Genomic DNA, 18213 nt, shown 5'->3' with positions numbered 1-18213 from the left:
CAATCCACTTCACCAGCCTTCACTAACCAAGGTCATTTTAAGATGCACGTCTTCTAAGCAGCACATGGTGTAAACAATAAGATGTTCACCAGAGTTGTTTTCTAGAAATGGAGTCAGCTGTGTCGAGTTTGAGCTTAGCTGGTTAAGACTGGGTAGGACCGCTGACCCTCCACCTGGGCACGTGCTGGGTTTGTGCTTTGAAACCTTTTGATTTCAGAGAGCCGATAATTCCTCCCTCAGATGATGCGATGAACCTGCAGAAGCTTGTAGCTTAGTTGCGCCTGCGCAGAATGAAGACTGCCACACCTTTCCCCAGTCACCTTTCCCTGGGCTCCCCCACCCCCAGACCACCCTGCTGCTTGATTTTCATGCCATAAATACCCTGAGCCCCTGGCCTTCGGGGAGGCAGACTCAAGGCTTGTTCTCCTATTTCCTCGCCTGGCTGTTTTTGCTGCAAACCTCAGTGTCTCAGCATTTCACCTTGTGCAACAAGCAAAACAAAGCTGTTTCCATCTTTTGGCTGTTGTGACTATGCCGCTGTGAACGCTGGTGCACCAACATCTGTTTGAGTTCTTACTTTCAATTCTTTTGGATATACCAAGAAGTGGATCAGAGGGTAATTCTATGTTTGTTTGTTTTTGAGGAACCACCATCCTGATTTCCACAGCAGCAACACCATTTTGCATTTCCACTGTTAGTCCATTTTGAGTTAATTTTTGTATACAGTGTGAGGTAGGAGTCCCATTCTTTTGCATGTGATAGCCAGTTGTCCCAGCACCATTTGTGGCAGAGAATGTTCCTGCCCTCACTGAATGGTCTTGGTGCCCTCGTTGAAAATCAACTGGCTGTGGACCTCTGGGTTTATTTCTGGACTCCCAATTCTATTCCGCGTGTCTATATGTCTATCTTTCCCATGCTGTTTTTGATTACTGCACCTTTATTGTACGTATTATTCTCTCCAACTAATTCTTCAGGAGCATCTTGGTGGTTCAATGTTGGTGGTTACACAGGTGTCCCCTGCAATATTCTTTCCATTTTTCTGCATGCTTGAAATCTTTCATAATAAAATACTGGGGGAAAGAATGTCATGCCTCCTTAGGGCTTTGTTCTTTCATCAGGATACAGTTTTTCTAAAGGCCCAGTTTTCAGACTGAGCCAGCTCCCAGCAGCAGCAACCCCTGGGAGTAAAGGACAAGTTTTGGGACCATTCACATAATTTTCAGATTGCTGCAGGCATCAAGAGATGACTTGTCAGGGGTGTGACGGTGCTGGTCTTCTACCGTGCCCATTTCGAAGCCCAGGAAAGTGACCGGCCTGAAGACCCAGCCTCAGGGCCCCTCTGAGGCACTGGGCCCCTGGGGCCGGGAACGCCTGGCACCTCTCTCTGCCCCTCCAGGACTCTTGTCTCAAGCTCCCCCTCCCCATCACCCACCCGCCTGCCAGACCAGTCCCTGGTCCGCCTCTGGGAGTTCAGTCTGGTAGAGAACTGGAGAACCAGGCCGACCTTGTGACCGGCAGGCCAGGCCGCTCAAGAGCAAGTTATCAGTGTCCAGACCCCGAGAAGTTCCTTGCTGCTGCCCTCTGGGCCCCTCGGCGTGCCTCGGCCTCCCCGAGTCACCAACTATTTTTCACCTATCTCTGTCGGGGTCCTTTCCTCTGGTCTCTGCCATCGGACAAAGGAAAACTGCGAGCGCAGCCTCTCTGACTTCCCACCTCCGCGTGGCTGCCGTCGCTCCGCATTCTCCGAGGCCACCAGGGGGCGCGCGAGGCCCAGCCTGCGTGCTGGCGGCGCCGAGGGCCCGCCCCGCCTCCCGGCGCCCCGCCCCGTCCGGCTGCAGCCCCGCCCCGCCCCTCAGCGCCCCGCCCCGTCCGGCTACAGCCACGCCCCCGGCCCTCAGCGCCCCGCCTTGTCCGGCTGCGCCCTCGCTCCCGCCGCTCCCCCTCTCCCCCCTCACACCCGGGACCCCCCCGCCCCCCGGGGCCCCCGCGTCGTCTGTTCCCCGGGTCCCGCCATGGGCCCCGCCGCTCGCCCCGCGCTGAGGTCGCCGCCGCCGCCGCCTCCTCCTCCGCCGCCGCCGTCGCCACTGCTGCTGCTGCTGCCCCTACTGCCGCTCTGGCTGGTCCTGGCGGGGCCGGGGGCCGCGGCGGACGGCGGCGAGCCCGCGGCCGGGGCGGGGCGGGGCGGGGCCCGCGCCGTGCGGGTGGACGTGAGGCTGCCACGGCAGGACGCGCTGGTGCTGCAGGGGGTGAGGATCGGCCCCGAGGCCGACCCGGCGCCCCCGCTGGGCGGCCGCTTGCTGCTGGTGAGCGCCGCTGAGCCGCCGCAGACCCTGCACCCACATCTGGTCTTCATCCTGGACCAAGCCCTGGCAGCCCAGCGCCCCTTCCCGCAGGCTGCCCAGGCTCCCAGCCCTCCGGTTTCCAGAACCTGAGATCGGGTGCTTTCTCTTGCAAACTCGTTCCCAAACCCTGGCCTTGCATCCGCTCTGCGTCCGATCCCCTTCCTCTCCGCCCTCCCTCTACCCACGGCTTCTCGCCCCACAGATGGACATCGTGGATGCTGAGCAGGATGCGCCCGTAGAAGGCTGGATTGCGGTGGCATACGTGGGCAAAGAGCAGGAGGCCCAGATTCACCAGGAGAGTCAGGGCGCTGGCCCACAGGCCTATCCCAAGGCTCTGGTTCAGCAGGTGCGGGGTGGGTGAGGGGTGGAGGGCGGCAGGGGTGGTGGTATGTGGAAGAGGGGCTGGAGGAAGGGTTTCCAAGGCAATTGCTAGGGCCAGACTACCCGATGGGCCTCTAAGGACCTTCCAGAGAAGCCCTGGGCCTGTGTGGGGCAAGGGACCCCCAGGTGTAGACGAGGGTCAGGGTGTTTGGCAGCAGGGAGGTGGCAGGAGACCAGAGACAGTCCAGAAGCTTGACCAGGCTCTGAGAGTATCCGATGGGGAGGTCTGCGGCGGGGGGTGGGGGGGGGGTAGGGGGGGTGGGCAGGCTTGCTCTGCTTGGACCAGGGAAGGCACAATGCTGTTTGGGTCCCACAGGGCATCTGGAGGTGGGGGTGGGAGGAATAAGGGTTTCTGTCCTTGACCTCAAGTTGTTTACAGCTGGTCTGTCCAGGGGAAGTGCTCACCAGGAGCCAAGAACAACTGTGGCTGTAGGTGGTGGGGTGGGCGTGTGGGCAGGCTGTGTGCTGACCTCTGGCTCTGCCCTGCAGATGCGGAGGGCGCTCTTCCTGGGAGCCTCAGCCCTGCTGCTCCTCGTTCTGAACCACAATGTGGTCCGAGAGGTAAAACGAGTCAGGCTGGGGGCGGGGCAGGGCTGGGGGGATGGTGACCTGGGCTGCCTGACCTCCCTTTCCTCCTCCAGCTGGACATTTCCCAGCTTCTGCTCAGGCCAGTGATCGTCCTGCATTATTCCTCCAACGTCACCAAGCTGTTGGAGGCGCTGCTGCAGTGAGTTGGGGCATGGGCTCCAAAGGACGGGGCTTGGGCGCTAGGCTCCCTGGCTTTGCCGTGAGCTCAGGGGTCTTGGGACCAGGCCCTTCCCTGTTCATTTGAGCCTGTAGTCTCTTGGCCTGAGAAATGGGTGGAGAGACCGGAGCGAGGTGCCAGGGCGTGGAGCGAGGAGGCTGCTTTCTCGGCAGAGGGGATTGGTCTCCACATGGAGGAAGCCAGCTCCTGAGGGGCTCCTCCCTGAGCTTGTGGGCCTCCTTGGCCGGCTGTCACGAGACCTGGAGAAACCAGTGGCTGCGACAGGCCTGGGGGCCAAAGCAGAAGGGCTACTGTGGGGTGATACTCAGAGGATCCTCTTCCTAGAAGGCTGGGGCGGGTGGGCCTGAGCCTCTCCTCCTAGGAGTCCTTCCGTCCGGTGCCTCTGGCTTCCCCTCCCAGGAGGACCCAGGCCACGGCTGAGATCACCAGCGGAGAGTCCCTGTCGGCCAACATTGAGTGGAAGCTGACCCTGTGGACTACCTGTGGCCTCTCTAAGGATGGCTACGGAGGATGGCAGGACTTGGTGTGCCTGGGAGGCAGTCGGGCCCAGGAGCAGGTGGGTACTTGGGGGGCCGGGTACACACATGCCTTGTCTCAAGTCCTGTGGCCTCCTCCTCCCCAGGTAGGGAGACCACCTCTTGCACCTCTCAGGGCTGCTCTGAGGGTTCAGGGGCTGGGTGGGTGCCTGACCCGGGGTCACTCACAGTCAGCGTTAGCTGCTGCCCTTGTCACATCCATTTGCCTCTTGGAAGCCTTGACTCCCTTTCGGACTCCTTACCTGGGTTTCACGGTTTCTTCTGTGAAAGCCAGGAAGGACAGAGTCTTCAGAAGATGAAGCCAGGTGCCTCCAGGGTCATGATGCCCGTGGACCTCACCTGCCTGGTCCTCAGGGTGGATTTACTGGGGGATGAAGGGGGGTGGGGTGGCCCCAGGGGCCCTGATGCCCGGCTCCCCTCCCCAGAAGCCGCTGCAGCAGCTGTGGAATGCCATCCTGCTGGTGGCCATGCTCCTGTGCACGGGCCTCGTGGTGCAGGCTCAGCGGCAGGCATCCCGGCAGAGCGGGCGGGAGCCCGGAGGCCAGGTTGGAGCCAGCCCTTGGGGGGACCCATGGGAGGGGGGCCCGTGTCCCCAGCACTGGGAACTGTGCTGCCCTTTCCCTGCACCCCCAAGGTGGAGCTGCTCAAGCGCCAGGTGGTGCAGAGGCTGGCATCCCTCAAGACCCGGAGGTGCCGATTGGGCCGGGCGGCACAGAGCCCCCCGGAGCCTGGTGCTGAGACATGCGCTGTGTGTCTGGACTATTTCTGCAACAAGCAGGTTAGTGCCCTGGGCAGAGGGTAGCGGAGCTATGATGCCTGCCCTGCTCCCGACACACCTGGGAGGAGCCCCCACCGGCCTTCTTCCTGCCCCACCAGAGATCTGGGAAGCAGAACGGGTTGGGGAGGGGGCGTGGCGGGCCACAGGGGTTTCGGTTTCCAGCTCAGGTGAGGGCACGGGGCCTGGCACCCCCACTGGAGGCCTTCCCTGTGGCCTGAGTCCATGCCCCCAACCCCTGCAGTGGCTCCGGGTGCTGCCCTGTAAGCATGAGTTCCACCGAGACTGCGTGGACCCCTGGCTGATGCTCCAGCAGACCTGCCCGCTGTGCAAATTCAACGTCCTGGGTGAGCACCGAGGGTGGGGGCTCTTGGCTGGCTCCATCTGGTTCCCACCTGACGCCTCGCTCCCTGTCGTTTCTCCTCCTCTCCTGCAGGAAACCGCTACTCTGATGATTAGCTGCCGCGGCGGGGTCTCTGTCCGCGGGGAAGGGACCCCGCCTGCCTGCGTTCTGGACACCTGGAACAGGACAGCAGCGGGGGGCAGGACAGAAGGCCCTGGGGTGGGGGGAGGGATGGGGCCTCCCTGCTCAGGGGCAAGGTGTCTCCCACCCACATCCACACCACGAGGGACGGACCACCGTCCCCAGCCTGAGGATGCACGGCTCGGACCTGGCAGGAAGAGAGGCAGCTTTGGGGCCCTTGTCTGCCATCCTGGGGTGTCTCTGCCTGCCTCTTCACAGGCAGCTCCCAGGACTCCCACCAACCATCTGGGGAAGAGGGTGTGGGCAGTGCCCTGTTCCCAGAGCTCTGGGAGCTCCCTGGCCTGGCTGGCAGGGCATCCTTGAGGGCTGAGGCTGTAGTGGCTGGGTTCTATGCATATTTATTGGGGGGTGGGTCAGGGGAGGCGCCATCTGGCCTTGGAGGCACCCTAGCCTGACCATCTTGTGGACACACCTTGGTCAAGGCTATTATGTTGAACCTAGAGGCCCCCGCTGCCTGCTGGCATTGGGCCTTTGGGTACTTGGGGCCGTGGGTCCCATGGCCTGTTGAGCTGGGCTCCCATCTGGGGCCTGGCTGGGACCAGAGGCCTTAGAAACCATCTAGCCCTGTGCTGCTCCGTGGGGCTACAGGTTGCTGACCAGGATACTTGAAGCCACAGAGTAAATGTGGTACATTTTCCAGGGTCATCCGTTTTTATTAAAAAAAATAATTGGGGTTCAAAGAGGTTTAGTATTAAAATAAACATGGATATATTTTAATACAAGATGTAAAATGTGTGGATGTTTTAAGATAAACAAGTCACCTTCGGGGTCTAGTGCCTGTGGGAGGTGGAGGACTCTAAAATGCCTCCGAAGGGGACTTCCCTGGTGACCCACTGGTTAAGAACCGCCTGCCAGTGCAGGGGACACAGGTTCAATCCCTGGTCCGGGGAGATTCCACATGCCTCGGGGCGACTGAGGTGGCGCGCCCTAGAGCCCATGCTCTGCAGCGAGAGAGGAAACCACGGTGAGAAGCCCTTGCGTTGCAACTGGAGAGTCGCCCCTGCTCGCCACAGCTGGAGAAAGCCCACACCCAGCAAGGAAGACCCAGTGCGGCCAAAAAATAAAACAGCCCCTAGGATGCCCCCGGCCCCCATGAACACACCCTGTGTGGCCCTGGAACTGGGACACTGATGGAGTCTGCCCCCGCGATTAGGTTGTGTTGTATGGCACGGCCGACCTTAATGTGTGGGAAGGTGTCCAGGGAGGCCTGATCTAACCATGTGAGCCCATTAAAAGCAGAGCGTTTCCTCCAGCTGGTAGAGGAAGAAAAAGTCAGGAATCTGAAGCGTAGAGGGGATCGGAGCCTGAGATATTCTCTGTTGCTGACTCGAAGATGGAGGAGCCACGTGGCGAGAAGTTAGACGGCCTCTCAGAGCCAAGAGCGGCCCTGGCGGCGGCCAGTGAGGAAATGGACCTCTGTTCGGCAGCTGCAGGAGCTGGAATGCGGCCAGCAGTCAGAAGGAGCCTGGAATCTGCCCCAGTCCCTTGCAAAAGGAATGCAGCCTGGCAGATGCTTTCATTTCGGCCTGATTCTCCGGCCCTGAGCAGAGAACCCAGCCATGCGGGGCTCGGACGTCTGATTTATGGACCTGTGAACTGCTGAACGGGTGCAGAGTGGAGCCAGGCTGACAGGTTCACCCCTGGCTTTCAAGTCCCTGCCTCAGGGAGCCGCCCTGTGAAGGGCCTAGTTCAGCGAGCCCCCCGGGCTCCACAAGAGCAGGACTTGGGCTCACCCCAACCACACCCTGACCACACATGCCCCCTCTTGACCTTTCTCTGTAAACGGAGGTGCTCTATCTGTTGGCATCCTGGCCAGGGAAATCTGTCCCAGAAAGCCAAGAGCCCCCCACCCCCACCCCCAGAAGTCCTCAGCAAGGCCTTAGCGCCTGCCCTTCACAGGTGAGGGGGCTCAGGGCAGGCCAGAGGCTTCGTGAGGAAAACCGGACTACTGAGGGCTGGCGAGCCTGGAGGCCTCGGTGCTGGGGCCCCACGGGACAGGCCTGGGACAGCCAGGCTGGCGGGGGTAGCCCCTCTCTGGCTAGGTAAAGCCTTGCCCCGCCTCCAGTGGCCTCGTGGGGAACTAACCTCCTGGATTTAGAGAAAGCCTTCGTCACTCGTGTGTCCTGAAGGTGAGGCATTCCTCAGTGAAAGGAAGGCTGACTCTGGGGCCCTTAGTGTCCCCACCCCCGGATGCGCAGCTGGGTGGCCCCTGCCTGCCTCTGACCCCTTCCTTGCCTCGGGGTCCTCACCGGGCCATCCCCCTTTGCCTGCACACCCCTGACTCTGACCCTGCTCTTCGTTGGCGGGGCCAGTGTGTCTACATTATCCCTTAGCCTTTGCTCTGGGCTGGGGGGTAGGGGGATGGCGAATCAAAAGACTGCCTTTCAGGTGGCCCAGGTGCTAGAAGCTTCTTTCTGCCCTCAGCGTGTCCTTGTCCCATTGCCCATCAGGAGGGAGGCGGGAGGTTCCCCTCCACAGAGGGCATGTGGTGTGCCAGGCCTCTGCCAGCCAGTGACCCTCAGGGCTGGGGACTCAGGAACAGGGAGGAAGGCAGTAAGGCCAAGGTTGCCGTGGGCAGGTGGCCTGGGCTTTATTACACCTGGTGGGTTGCCAGCTGCCTGCCCCGCAGCCTACCCCCCACCTGGCAGGTTACGTGGGCCGCTCCTGGGGCTGGTGTGCAGGGCTGGCCCGGCCCCTGCTTGGTGACAGTCTCCTCCTCAGCCTGGCCAAGGCGCGGATGGGGCTCTGGGTACAGTTGGTCGTGTAGGTCGCGTCCTCCGGGGAGGACTTACCGGGCCGGCTGTGGGGCCGCAGTGGTGGGGATGCCTGGGGCTGGCTCGGCAGGGCCCTGCCTGCACTAGCTGGCCTGCTGCCCGGCGGGTGCCGCCTGCCCAGGACCCTGAGGGAAGACCAGACGGCAAGATGCCCCGTGAGCAAGCGGGCTCCCCCGACCCCTGCCACGCGCCTCGCCTCTGACAAAGCCTCACTCACCCCGGGCACGTCCTTGGGGTCTGCACTGGGGGCTCGGCTCCCTCGATTCCCTTGCCGCGAGGGGCCCAGAGCTGGTCCTCCGGGATCAGCTGCAAAGAAAACTGAGCTCAGCAAGGCCCAGGGCCCCTCTACACCCACAGGAGAGGGTGCCATAGAGGGCAGGGTTCGGGGGAGGGCTTGCACCTGTGGTCCACACCTTCCTCTGGGGGCCAGGTTTGGGAAGCCTCCTGGGGCCTGTCAGCTCTTAAGTGTGGGAAGGTTTGCTTTTGGATGAGGCTCCTGGTGCACTTGAAATAAAGGCTCAAAGGGCTGGAGGGGGCTTGGAGGGGGAGGACACATAGACACCCTTATGCCTGGCTGAATCGTGGGAGTCTTCACAGCAGGCACAGCTAAAGCCACCTGCTGGGAGGGCCCCAGGTGCCGGGAGCAGGGCTGGCGGTGGGTTCCCTGGGGAAGCCCAACACCTCCGCTGGGTTGGGGGGACCTCTTCCGAGTCCCCAGGGGCTGGCCTCTCTCGGGCTGGGGAGCCATGCTGCCTACCTTGAGGCCCCCCTGCTGGGCCACCTGCCGGATCTTGGACAGCATGGACCGCAGCCGCCCGTTCTCCTCCTGCAGGACCCGGATGCGGATGTCGTTGGCCTGCACCTGCCTCTCCATGTCGTCCGTGACGTTGCCAGAGCCTGTGGGGACGCACATCTGGCACCACACCCCAGCAGGTCGGGAGGCCGAGGGAAGACGCACCGTGCCTGGGGCCGGTGGCCCCACAGGTCGGGAGGCCGAGGGAAGACGCACCGTGCCTGGGGCCGGTGGCCCCACAGGTCGGGAGGCCGAGGGAAGACGCACCGTGCCTGGGGCCGGTGGCCCCACGGGCACGGGGAAGTGGGCGGGGTCGGTGCTCTGGGCCTCCCGCACCTTCCTTCTCCTGAGGCCTTGCCCCTGCTCCGTAGCCCCCTGCCTGCTGGGAGGTGACCGCAGCCTTGCAGAATTTGAGAGCTGGGGTGGGGGTGGGGGAACTGGAGCTCACTGAAGATTTAGCAAATAGGTAAGGAAGTGAAGCTCTTCCAAGGCTACCCGTTTTTGGAGGGCCCGAGAGACAGTGACTCGCCCAAAGTCATGGCCAGCTCCTGGGTTTGAGGGCCAGGAATTCAGCGAGGATGTTCTTTCCCACTGCTGGGGGATGGGTACTCCCCACTGACTGAACCAGGCAAGCTGCTGCCGCTCATTATCCGTTATCCGTTTCCTGGTTCGTCACCTGCCTGTGGGGCGGTCGACAGGGCATCACGAGGCCCAGCACTCAGAACTGATGACCTACGTGACCAGCTCGATCACAGCGGATCATCCTGCCAGCTCTGCACCGGATTCACCCAGAGCTCTAGGGGCTGGAGGACCCGGGTGGCCTGGCAGCCGGTCTTCTGAGCTGGGTCTCTAGCACTCCCATGCCACGGGGTCCCAGACATTGGACAGTTCGGGTCACTGCGCCCTTGGAGCTGGCCCCGTGGTGTCGTTTGGGGAGATGCCGGGATGGGGGACACGGAAGCTGAGCCAGGGCTGGCATGTGACAGGGCACAGGCTACAGAGGCAGCCAGACCGGCGTCTGGACTTGGCTGTGTGACTCTGAGCAGTCACCTGGCTGCTGGGCCTCTGTGTCCCTGTCCACACCAGGAGTGGAGAACACAAAGCACCCGGGTGTCACGGGGGCTCTGGAGGCCACACGGCTGCACCCCCACCACCCTCGCTGCAGGCCCCAGTGTCCTGCCCAGATGAGCCCCCAGCCGCCGGCCCGCCCCAGGCCCCAGCATGTCCTCTGCACCAAGCTCGGGTCCCTACTTTGGATCTGGGCTTCCGCGGGCCTGTGCAGGTCCGGGAAGGCCACCAGCAGCCTTTCCCGCTCCCTCAGGTCCACGAGCTCCCGCTCCAGCTCCGAGATGGTCAGCCGCAGGTCCGTGGTCGCCTGCTCCAGGCCTTGCTTTTCCCGCTGCAGGCTCTGTAGCAGCTCCTGGGGGCGGGGCAGGCTCCGGGCTGAGGACCGGCTCGCAGCCCCGCCCCCGGGAGGAGCCGGCCCCGCCCCGCCCCGCACCTGCTGGGCCTGGAGCTGGCACTGTCCCTGCTCTCTCTCGCCCTGCACGCTCTGCAGCTGCTCCTCCACGTGGGCCCGCTGGGCCTCGGCCTCGTCCAGACTGCCCCGCAGCTCCTCGCGCTCCTGGTCCAGGCTGTCCAGCTGCTGCAGTAGGGCTCGCTGTTTGGCCTGCAGGGACTGAGCCGGGGGTGGGCGAGAAGCAGGCCGTGAGGGACACGGGAGGCGACAGTCCCCAAGCCCACCCCCTTGTGCTGCATCCCGTCTGTGCACCTGCGTGCAGTGGGAGGCTTGGAGGGTCGAAGCGAGCCGGATCACAACCCCGGGCAAGGCCAGGCCCCTAGGCTTGCAGACCCCGCCCCCTGGAAAGCAGTTGGCTGACTCCTGCCAGCCTGGCTCCGCCCACTTCTTTCGGGTCGTGATCTCCACTCAGGAATTCTGAGGTCTCCAGCATGTCCCCCCTCGGTGGAGTTTTGTCTCCCCGGAGTGTTGTGGGAGCCCAGGCGCGGAGGAGGCCCCAGCCTCACCTCCTGGTGGCGGACCATGCTATCCACGCGGGCCTTCTCCTTGTCCAGCTCCGTGCTGGCCCAGCGGATCTGCTGGCTGGCCCCTTCCAGCCGCCCCGCCAGCAGCTCCACCTGCTGCTCCAGCTGCCGCACCTGCCGCTCGGCCTCCAACCGGTGCTCGGCCTCTGCCTGCAGCTGCTGGGCTTTGCTCTCTGCAGGAAGGAGCGCGTGTGGGAAGGGGCAGGGCCCGGGAGCACTGGGGACTCCCTGCACGGCCTCTGACCCAGGATGGGACCTGGGAAGGGGGGGTGGGTACTGTCACAGCACGTCTCTGGGCCTCGGTGTTTGTCCTCAGCCACAGAGTGGGGCTCCAAGCCCTGCCTGAAGATGGGTGCTGGAAACAGAAGGCCCTCTCTGGGTGGGAGGTGGCATCTCCCAGCGGTGTGGCCGGTCAGTCCCAGCCTCCTCTGTGGTTCCCTTGGCTTTGCCCCCGAAGCCCGGGAGACAGAGACGGGGGGCTGGTGGTCCAGCCACCGAGCGCAGGGCTCGGGTGCCGGGCTCCACGGCGGGACTCCTCACCCATGGCCTGCGTGGACTCACGCTGCTGCTTCAGCTCCCCCTCCAGGGTGGCCACCTTCGTCTTGAGGTCACTTGTTTCTGTGGCAGCCGCGAGAGAGAGGCCCTTCAGAGGCTCCCCGGGGCCTGGCAGGGATTTCACGCCTAGTGCGCCCCACACCATGGTGGGACACTTGGGAGGGGCTCTGGGGAGGTGCTGGCAGGCCTGGCCCCTCCACCCTGCTTTCTCTTGGGCGGCTGCCGTGTGTCTGCACCTCTCTGGGCCTCCATGTCCTCCCGGGGGGCGACAGGGTGGTTCAGAAAGGGCGGCAGCTCGCCCCAGCTCCCTCAGGCTTCACGACCTCCACGGGGGCTGGCCTGCTGCGAGGCCCAAGGCCGTGTCTCTGTGCCTGACAGTTTCTGCCGAGGTCAGAGGGGCGCCTCTGCTGGCTGGGGGTACCGGAGTGGGGTGAGCTCCCAGGAGTTCCCTTCAGTGACCCACAGGAGTGTATGAATCCCCCGGCTCCCTCGCCCCTCTGGTGGGAAGACTCCTGTTCTCTATGCTCCTGCGTTCCCCAGCGGGGTGGGGCTCAGGCTGCCGGCAGGGTAACCAGCCTGGCGAGCGCACCCCCTTCCCTGCCTTCTGTACCCTGAGTCTCCAGCCCAGGTTTCTTCCACACCCTTGTTGCAGGGTTGGCTCCCGGGGGAGCCCGCGCTCGGATGGCGCCAGGGCCCAGCCTCGGGGGCTGACCTGCGAGCAGCTGCTGCCTCTCGCGCTCCCACTGGGCCCGGCGCTGCTCGGCCTCCTCTGCCTGCTGCCGCCGCGCCGCCCGCTCCTGCTGCAGGGCCTGCTCCAGCTCGCCCACCTGCCTCCTCAGCCCGTCCTTCTGGCCCTCAGCCTCCTCCAGCTGGGCCCTGAGGGGCCCCATGAGCTTGCCGAGGCGCGCCAGGTCTTTGCTCTGCTCGGCTGCCCAGAGGCCCACGGTGGCAGCCGGCAGCGGCCTGTGCCCCATGCTGTCCTGCACCAGCTGCTGGAAGCGGCCCAGCGACGAGGGCAGGTTCTGGCTCTGACACAGGTGGACCACCACCTTGCCCACCTCCCGCAGGCTGCCCTGCACGCTGGTGCACGCGTCACAGGGCACCAGGGCCGTCTCTACAGTCTGGGAGTGGACGCTCCTGGTGTTCTCGGCCGTCCGGCCTGGACGCTGCAGCGAGACGCTGACAGGGAGGCTGTCCCGCTCTGGGCAGGCCGGGGCCAGGCCTGGCACTGGGGAGGGCGGCTTGACAAGCTGGGAGGTCCCCAGTTCCGGGCTCCTGGCAGGCTCGCCCTTGGCTGTGGGCTTGGAGGTGAGGGTCTCTCCTTGGTTTGCCCTTTTCTGTGGTCAGGGAAAGAAAGGGAAGGCAGGTGAGGGAGAGAGGCCTGGGTGGTGACCGGCTCCCCGGGGATTTCTGTGACAGCAGCCTCGCCTGATGCTCAGCCCCTCAGAGCACTGGGATATGGCAGCAGCGTGAATGGGAGCGCACTTCTCTCTGCTGCCTCCGTTACCAAGCCCAGGTCAATGCGGGTACCCGCCTGGCACTGGGAGAGTGACACGGTGACAGACACAGCTGCCGGGCGCGGGGCCCGTGCTGGGTGGACCCATCTGCTCGCGTGTCACCGAAGCCACTCTCAGTTTTGGCTTCCTTCCCGTTATGGTGACAGTGGTCCTGCCCACAGGTGGTTGTGAGGGTGATGAGGCGACCCGGGAAAAACGGGGCTCATCGTAAACCCCATCAGGGCTTCCCTGGGGACTTGGATGGTAAAGAATCTGCCTGCAATGCGGGAGACCCGGGTTCCATCCCTGGGTCTGGAAGATTCCCCTGGAGAAGGGAATGGCTACCCACTCCAGTGTTCTTGCCTGGAGAATTCCCATGGAGAGAGGAGCCTGGCGGACTACAGTCTATGGGGTCGCAGAGAGTCAGAAATGACTAAGTGACTAACACTTTCATAATCCCCATTACTCAAACACGCCCTGGGAGGTAAGGACTGTCATCACTCCCACTGCACAGATGAACAAACTGAGGTTCAGAGTGGGCAGGAGTTTTCCAAAGTCCCCCAGTGTACACTACAGAGCCGAGAGGCCCCAGCGTGACCCTCAAGGCCTGCATTGCTAACTTCCAGAGTGGAGCCAGCAGCGGGCACGATGCCCATGTGGTGGACGAGGCAGCTGGGGCTGATGGGCTGGCGCGAGGGTGACCGCAGCTGGGGAAGGGGAGTGGTGGACGCACCTGGAGGGCCGCCTGCTGGCTGAGCATGCCCAGCCTCAGCAGACTGTTCCAGAAGCGTCGTACTGTGAGCCCCACGGACATGCAGGGCCCTGCAGCCCGGGCCGGGGGCACTATCTGCTCCAAGGTCAGGTTCTCCAGGTAGCTTGCGCAGCTCTGAAGCAGCAGCAGGAGCCTGCGGGTGGAGACGGTAGGGTCGACTGGGGCAGAGCCTGGCGTCAACGTGCCCTGGCACCACACGACCAGTGGCCTCCGGCTCTGGAGACTGGCCTGGGCCTCAGGGGCTCGGAGCATCTCACAATATGCTCTGCACAACCCAAGAGCCACTTCCTCCAGGAAGCCCTCTCTGAAGGCTAAGCTTGGGGCCTTTCTGGGGCCTCCTGGGTGGCAGCACTTCTGCCCGGCTGCTCCCCACTGGACTGGGAGGCTCTGGGAGGCTGGACGATCAGGACGTGCTGGCTGAGTGGCCGCCTTCCGTCACAGGGCTCAGAGCCTTTACCTCACAGAGGACACCAATGAAGCCACGCGTGGGGGAGGCCGCACACGCCTCAGGACGAGGGTGCGGGGCAGTGCGCCCGGTGGTTTCCTGATCCTAGGTGTGTGTATGTGTGTTGCGGGGGGTGGGGGGACTTCTCCTGTGTGACGAGCTGCTTCTGTGACAGCAGAGGCTGGAGGGAGAGAGGTAGGTCCCTCTCCCACCCTGAGTGAGGGGGCTAATTTTAAGGTAAAGGGGTGTTGGGGAGAGACACAGGCATTTCCATGGGAACCTGGCTGTTTTAAAAGAAGACGAAAGAACTATGTTTATAAGACAGACCGGGCAGAAAAGTGACTTTCAGTTGCTGCAGGTACAGAAGGGCTGTCCAAACCCCACAGGGCCTTGGGCAGACAGGGCCTGGGGGAGAGGCTGCTGAGCGCCTCCCAGCCCTGCCCCTCTCTGGGGGTGTCCTTCTCTGTGAATTGTGACAATGAATGGGCAGTGGGGTGGGGCGGGTGGAGGGTGGCTTGGACAGAGCGGCCAGGCGAGGGCTGGGAAGACATGTCAGCACCAGCTTCCTAGAGGCCATGGGTAGACTGGGCTGTGCCGGGAGAGTGGGGCTCAGCCAGTCCAGAACGGAGTGGGTGGGGCCTTCCTGGGAAAGGGTGCAGCAGCGGAGGAGGGAGAGTGTGTTCTGGGCGCACGCCCCTTCCGCCCCTCACAGGGCCCCAGAAGCGCTTTCCCGCCCACAGCTCCTCTAGGCCTCTGAGTGGTTAGTTGCCCCAGACCTCTTTGTCCCCAGGCAGGTCATCCCCAAGCCGCTGGGGTCCCCACCTGTCGGGTCCCGTGACCTCGTTAGCATGCCAGGTTTGGAGCCTGGGCTGCGGTCCCCAGGGAGTGGAGGCTGATGACCCTGCTAACAGGAACGACGCTGTAAAGCGACGGTGCTGCAGGAGGGCAGTCCAGTGGCCTCTTCCCAGCAGGGCCAGGGTGTGGACAAGTGCACCCCGTGTCTGGTCCCCTGACACAGAGAAGGGACAGGATAGAGCCCGAGCAGCAGATGTAGCTTCCTCGGCATGCAGAAACCCTAAGAGGCAGCTGGAGAAGCAGGTGGTGGAGCCGCGGTGCCACACGCACCGATGGGGTGGCCGGCAACTCCCCGAAGACGGATGGTGAGGCACGGCACGACACGGCACGAGGAGCGGGCGCCTTGAGGGGCCGGAGCTGACCTAGCCCTGGATGGCACACACTCAAAGGTGATGGCTGTCACTGCCGGTGCTGGAGGGGTGTCCCAGGGCTGCTACTGGGGTTTGAGGGGTGGGGGCTGGCATCCTGCGGTGAGCGGGTTCGGGCGAGGCCCTCACCTGTCGATGACCAGTTCCAGCAGCACAGCGTGGGCCAGCTGCGTGAACTCAGGGTCGCCCGGCACGTGGTCGTAATGCTCCAGCAGGGCCACCATATCCAGGTCACAGGCCGCGCGGTCGGGGAACTTCCAGGAGGGGAAGCGCACGGGCCCAGCGCGGGAGAACACGTCGACGATGGCACCCTGCAGGTCGGTAAGGTCCTTGCGCAGGCTGTCCATGCAGGCCGGGCTGCCCAGCAGGTGCGCCATCCTCGTGGCTCCTGGGGTGGGGCAGAGAGGGCCCCCCATGAGCCAAAGCCATGTGGCTGCTGCTGGGGGAAGCTTCTGGAAGCCCAAGAAAACCTGCTGAAATCTAACCTTGACAGCGGGGAGAAGATTGTTGCCTGGCCCCCTCGGGACCTGCTTGTGGGTGACCTCACCAGCCTCCCTCTTATCCACCCCACCCCATGCCCACGTGGCCGAGTCCATTGGTCCACAGCTCCTCTGAGGACCTGTGTGCCAGGCCCCTGCTAAATGCTGGGTGCCTAACAGCTGTGTTCCCAGGCAAGAACACTGGAGTGGGTTGCCATTTCCTCCTCCAGGGGATCTCCCCAACCCAGAGATCGAGCCTGAGTCTCCTGTGTCTCCTGCATCGCAGGCGGATTCTTTACCTCTGAGCCACCGGGGAAGCCCGTTTGTTTTTATTTATTTGTACAGCTGTGCAGGAGGAGGTACCTGCTGGCCACCCCTCTCTGAGCAAAACCCTGGACAGGCCACGGACAACTAAGAGAGCTGTAGCTACAGCACGACAGGGAGCGCCGGGCCACCCCGGCCACTGTCGCCTCCTGCTTGGGCCGCTGCTGCAGCTGCCAGCTGGGCCACGGGCCTACCTGCTGGAGTCTGATCCACTTCTGCTATGGAGATCTGGGCCAAGCCTATCTGACCACATTACACTGGCCGGCAGCCCCCCGGGACTCTCTCTGGCCCTGGGGAGAAAGGCCGCCCCTCGGTACACCCCTCCCCTTGTCTTCTCTCCGCTCCCCTGTCCCCTCCACTCCGCACACCGTTGGCTACAAGCAGCAGCTCCCATGCGGGCACTCGTTTCTGAACCTGTGCCCATCCGTTTCCTCTGGGTCACACCTCCCCCAGTGTGACCTGGCCACCTGGGCAGGGACCCTAGGGCCTGCCTGTACCTACAGAGGCAGGGAAACCCACAGGGCCCCAGGGTAGTTCCTGAGGGCCAGCCAGCCTCCCAGAGGATTGGCCCTGTCCTCACCTCTCTACAGGTGTCTGTCCGTGGAGCTGGACATCTGAGTGTGCCCGGCTCTCGGACTTGCCTGCAGGCTCTGCGGCTCAAGATGCTCAGCCAGCTGCCTGGCTTCCCGGGCCCAGCCCTTCGGTCCCTGGGAGTAGATTAAGGGAGAGTGAGCACTTGCTTGTGTGCACTCTGGGAGGGCTTCTTGGGAGGAGGTTGCCGTGGAAGAAGTGGGCTACCCCAAGGGGGAGGAGCAGCGAGGGCTGCTGGCCTTGAGCTCGGGGCGCCGCTGGCTCTGACCATGGGACCTGCTGGGTGTCACTTCCCAAATCCACCTCCTTTAAACAGATGAGGGAACTGAGGCTCTGGGAAGTTAGGGGGCTGGGCCGAGGTCACTCAGGGAGCTGGCATTCCTGTGTCCAACATCTCTGCTCTGACTTCAGGCAGTGCTACTTCTGGCGCAGCACTGTCCAAAAGAAATACAATGCGAGCCACATACGGGACTGAAAATTCTATACTCACCACATTAAAAAAAAAAAGTAAAAAGAGGTGAATTAATTTTAATAACATATATTATTTAACTTACTATACCGAAAATATCTCTTCAATGTGAAATCAGTATAAAGATATTGTCTTAAAAATCCAATGTCTATGTGACATGCACAGCACATCCCAAGTTGGGCCAGCCACCACTTTCAAATACAGCACCACATGGGCTGGTGGCCACTGCACTGGACAGAGCAGGGGTCGGGGGTCAGATCCAGTGTTCAGTAAGCAAAAGAAAAAAAAAGGTGACTGAGTAGCTACTGTGTGCTGGACACTGTCTTTAAAGAATAGGGACAGAGCAGGGCACACAGCCCAGGCCACCAGCAAGCACCACCTACGGCTGAGGGTCTCTGCAGGAAGTAAGTCATGGCTGTGTCAGTACAGCAGTTTCACCCACAGCTGGGGTGATATGGGTGGAAATGCACACAGGTCACAAACACACACAGGCCAACGTCTCACGTACATATGTTGCCCCAATGATGACGTCTCCTGAGATATCACCCATGAGATGTTATGTCCCCAAAGGAAGAGGCAGAAACAAATGGAAAAATCGACTGAAACATTCCGGATTTCCCTCCTGGAACTGCAAGAAGGAAATAAATAAAGCAAACAAGAAATCCCACTGTGGGAGGAGGGGTTCTCAGGAGGTAAAGGACCTGGAACTCAGGAGCTTGCTTCTGTAGACACAAAGACACAATAACCTGTTTGCCCTCAAATAACTGCAGTGGCCCTCTGGAGCCAGATGTTAGATTATGGTTCTTTTAAAAAAAGTTTATTTATTTTTGACTCTCTAGTTGTGGCCTTTGGGCTCGGTAGCTGTGGTGGGTGGGCTTAGTTAGCCCCTTGGTATGTGGAATCTC

The 18213-nt window shown here is 62.5% G+C and overlaps 2 protein-coding genes across 4 annotated transcripts; one reads left to right on the top strand and one right to left on the bottom strand.

The window, feature by feature from the left end:
* Positions 1-2012: 2012 nt before the first annotated feature.
* RNF215 (ring finger protein 215) lies at positions 2013-6063 on the top strand. The gene is made up of 9 exons (XM_040251050.1): positions 2013-2303; positions 2545-2688; positions 3213-3284; positions 3365-3450; positions 3889-4045; positions 4451-4570; positions 4660-4803; positions 5045-5147; positions 5237-6063. The coding sequence occupies exons 1-9, from the start codon at positions 2013-2015 to the stop codon at positions 5257-5259; spliced, it is 1140 nt and encodes a 379-aa protein (XP_040106984.1). The 3' UTR covers positions 5260-6063.
* Positions 6036-16910, bottom strand: CCDC157 (coiled-coil domain containing 157). Of its 3 annotated transcripts, none has more exons than XM_040251049.1 (11): positions 16829-16910; positions 15575-15833; positions 13739-13910; positions 12222-12846; positions 11495-11572; positions 10937-11127; positions 10413-10589; positions 10163-10331; positions 8876-9081; positions 8336-8424; positions 6036-8243 (listed from the first exon to the last, which is right to left on the bottom strand). In XM_040251049.1, the coding sequence occupies exons 2-11, from the start codon at positions 15820-15822 to the stop codon at positions 7994-7996; spliced, it is 2205 nt and encodes a 734-aa protein (XP_040106983.1). In that variant the 5' UTR covers positions 15823-15833; positions 16829-16910; the 3' UTR covers positions 6036-7993. The 3 variants fall into 3 exon arrangements, with proteins under 3 accessions (XP_040106983.1, XP_040106980.1, XP_040106982.1); XM_040251046.1 differs by having other exon boundaries at positions 8876-9015; XM_040251048.1 differs by having other exon boundaries at positions 8876-9015; positions 11516-11572.
* Positions 16911-18213: the final 1303 nt, after the last annotated feature.

This window comes from Oryx dammah, unplaced genomic scaffold (assembly GCF_014754425.2).
Source record: "Oryx dammah isolate SB20612 unplaced genomic scaffold, SCBI_Odam_1.1 HiC_scaffold_12, whole genome shotgun sequence".
NCBI lineage: Eukaryota > Metazoa > Chordata > Mammalia > Artiodactyla > Bovidae > Oryx > Oryx dammah.
Note: the sequence above shows the minus strand (reverse complement) of the source record. Positions and strands in the feature narration are given on the sequence as shown.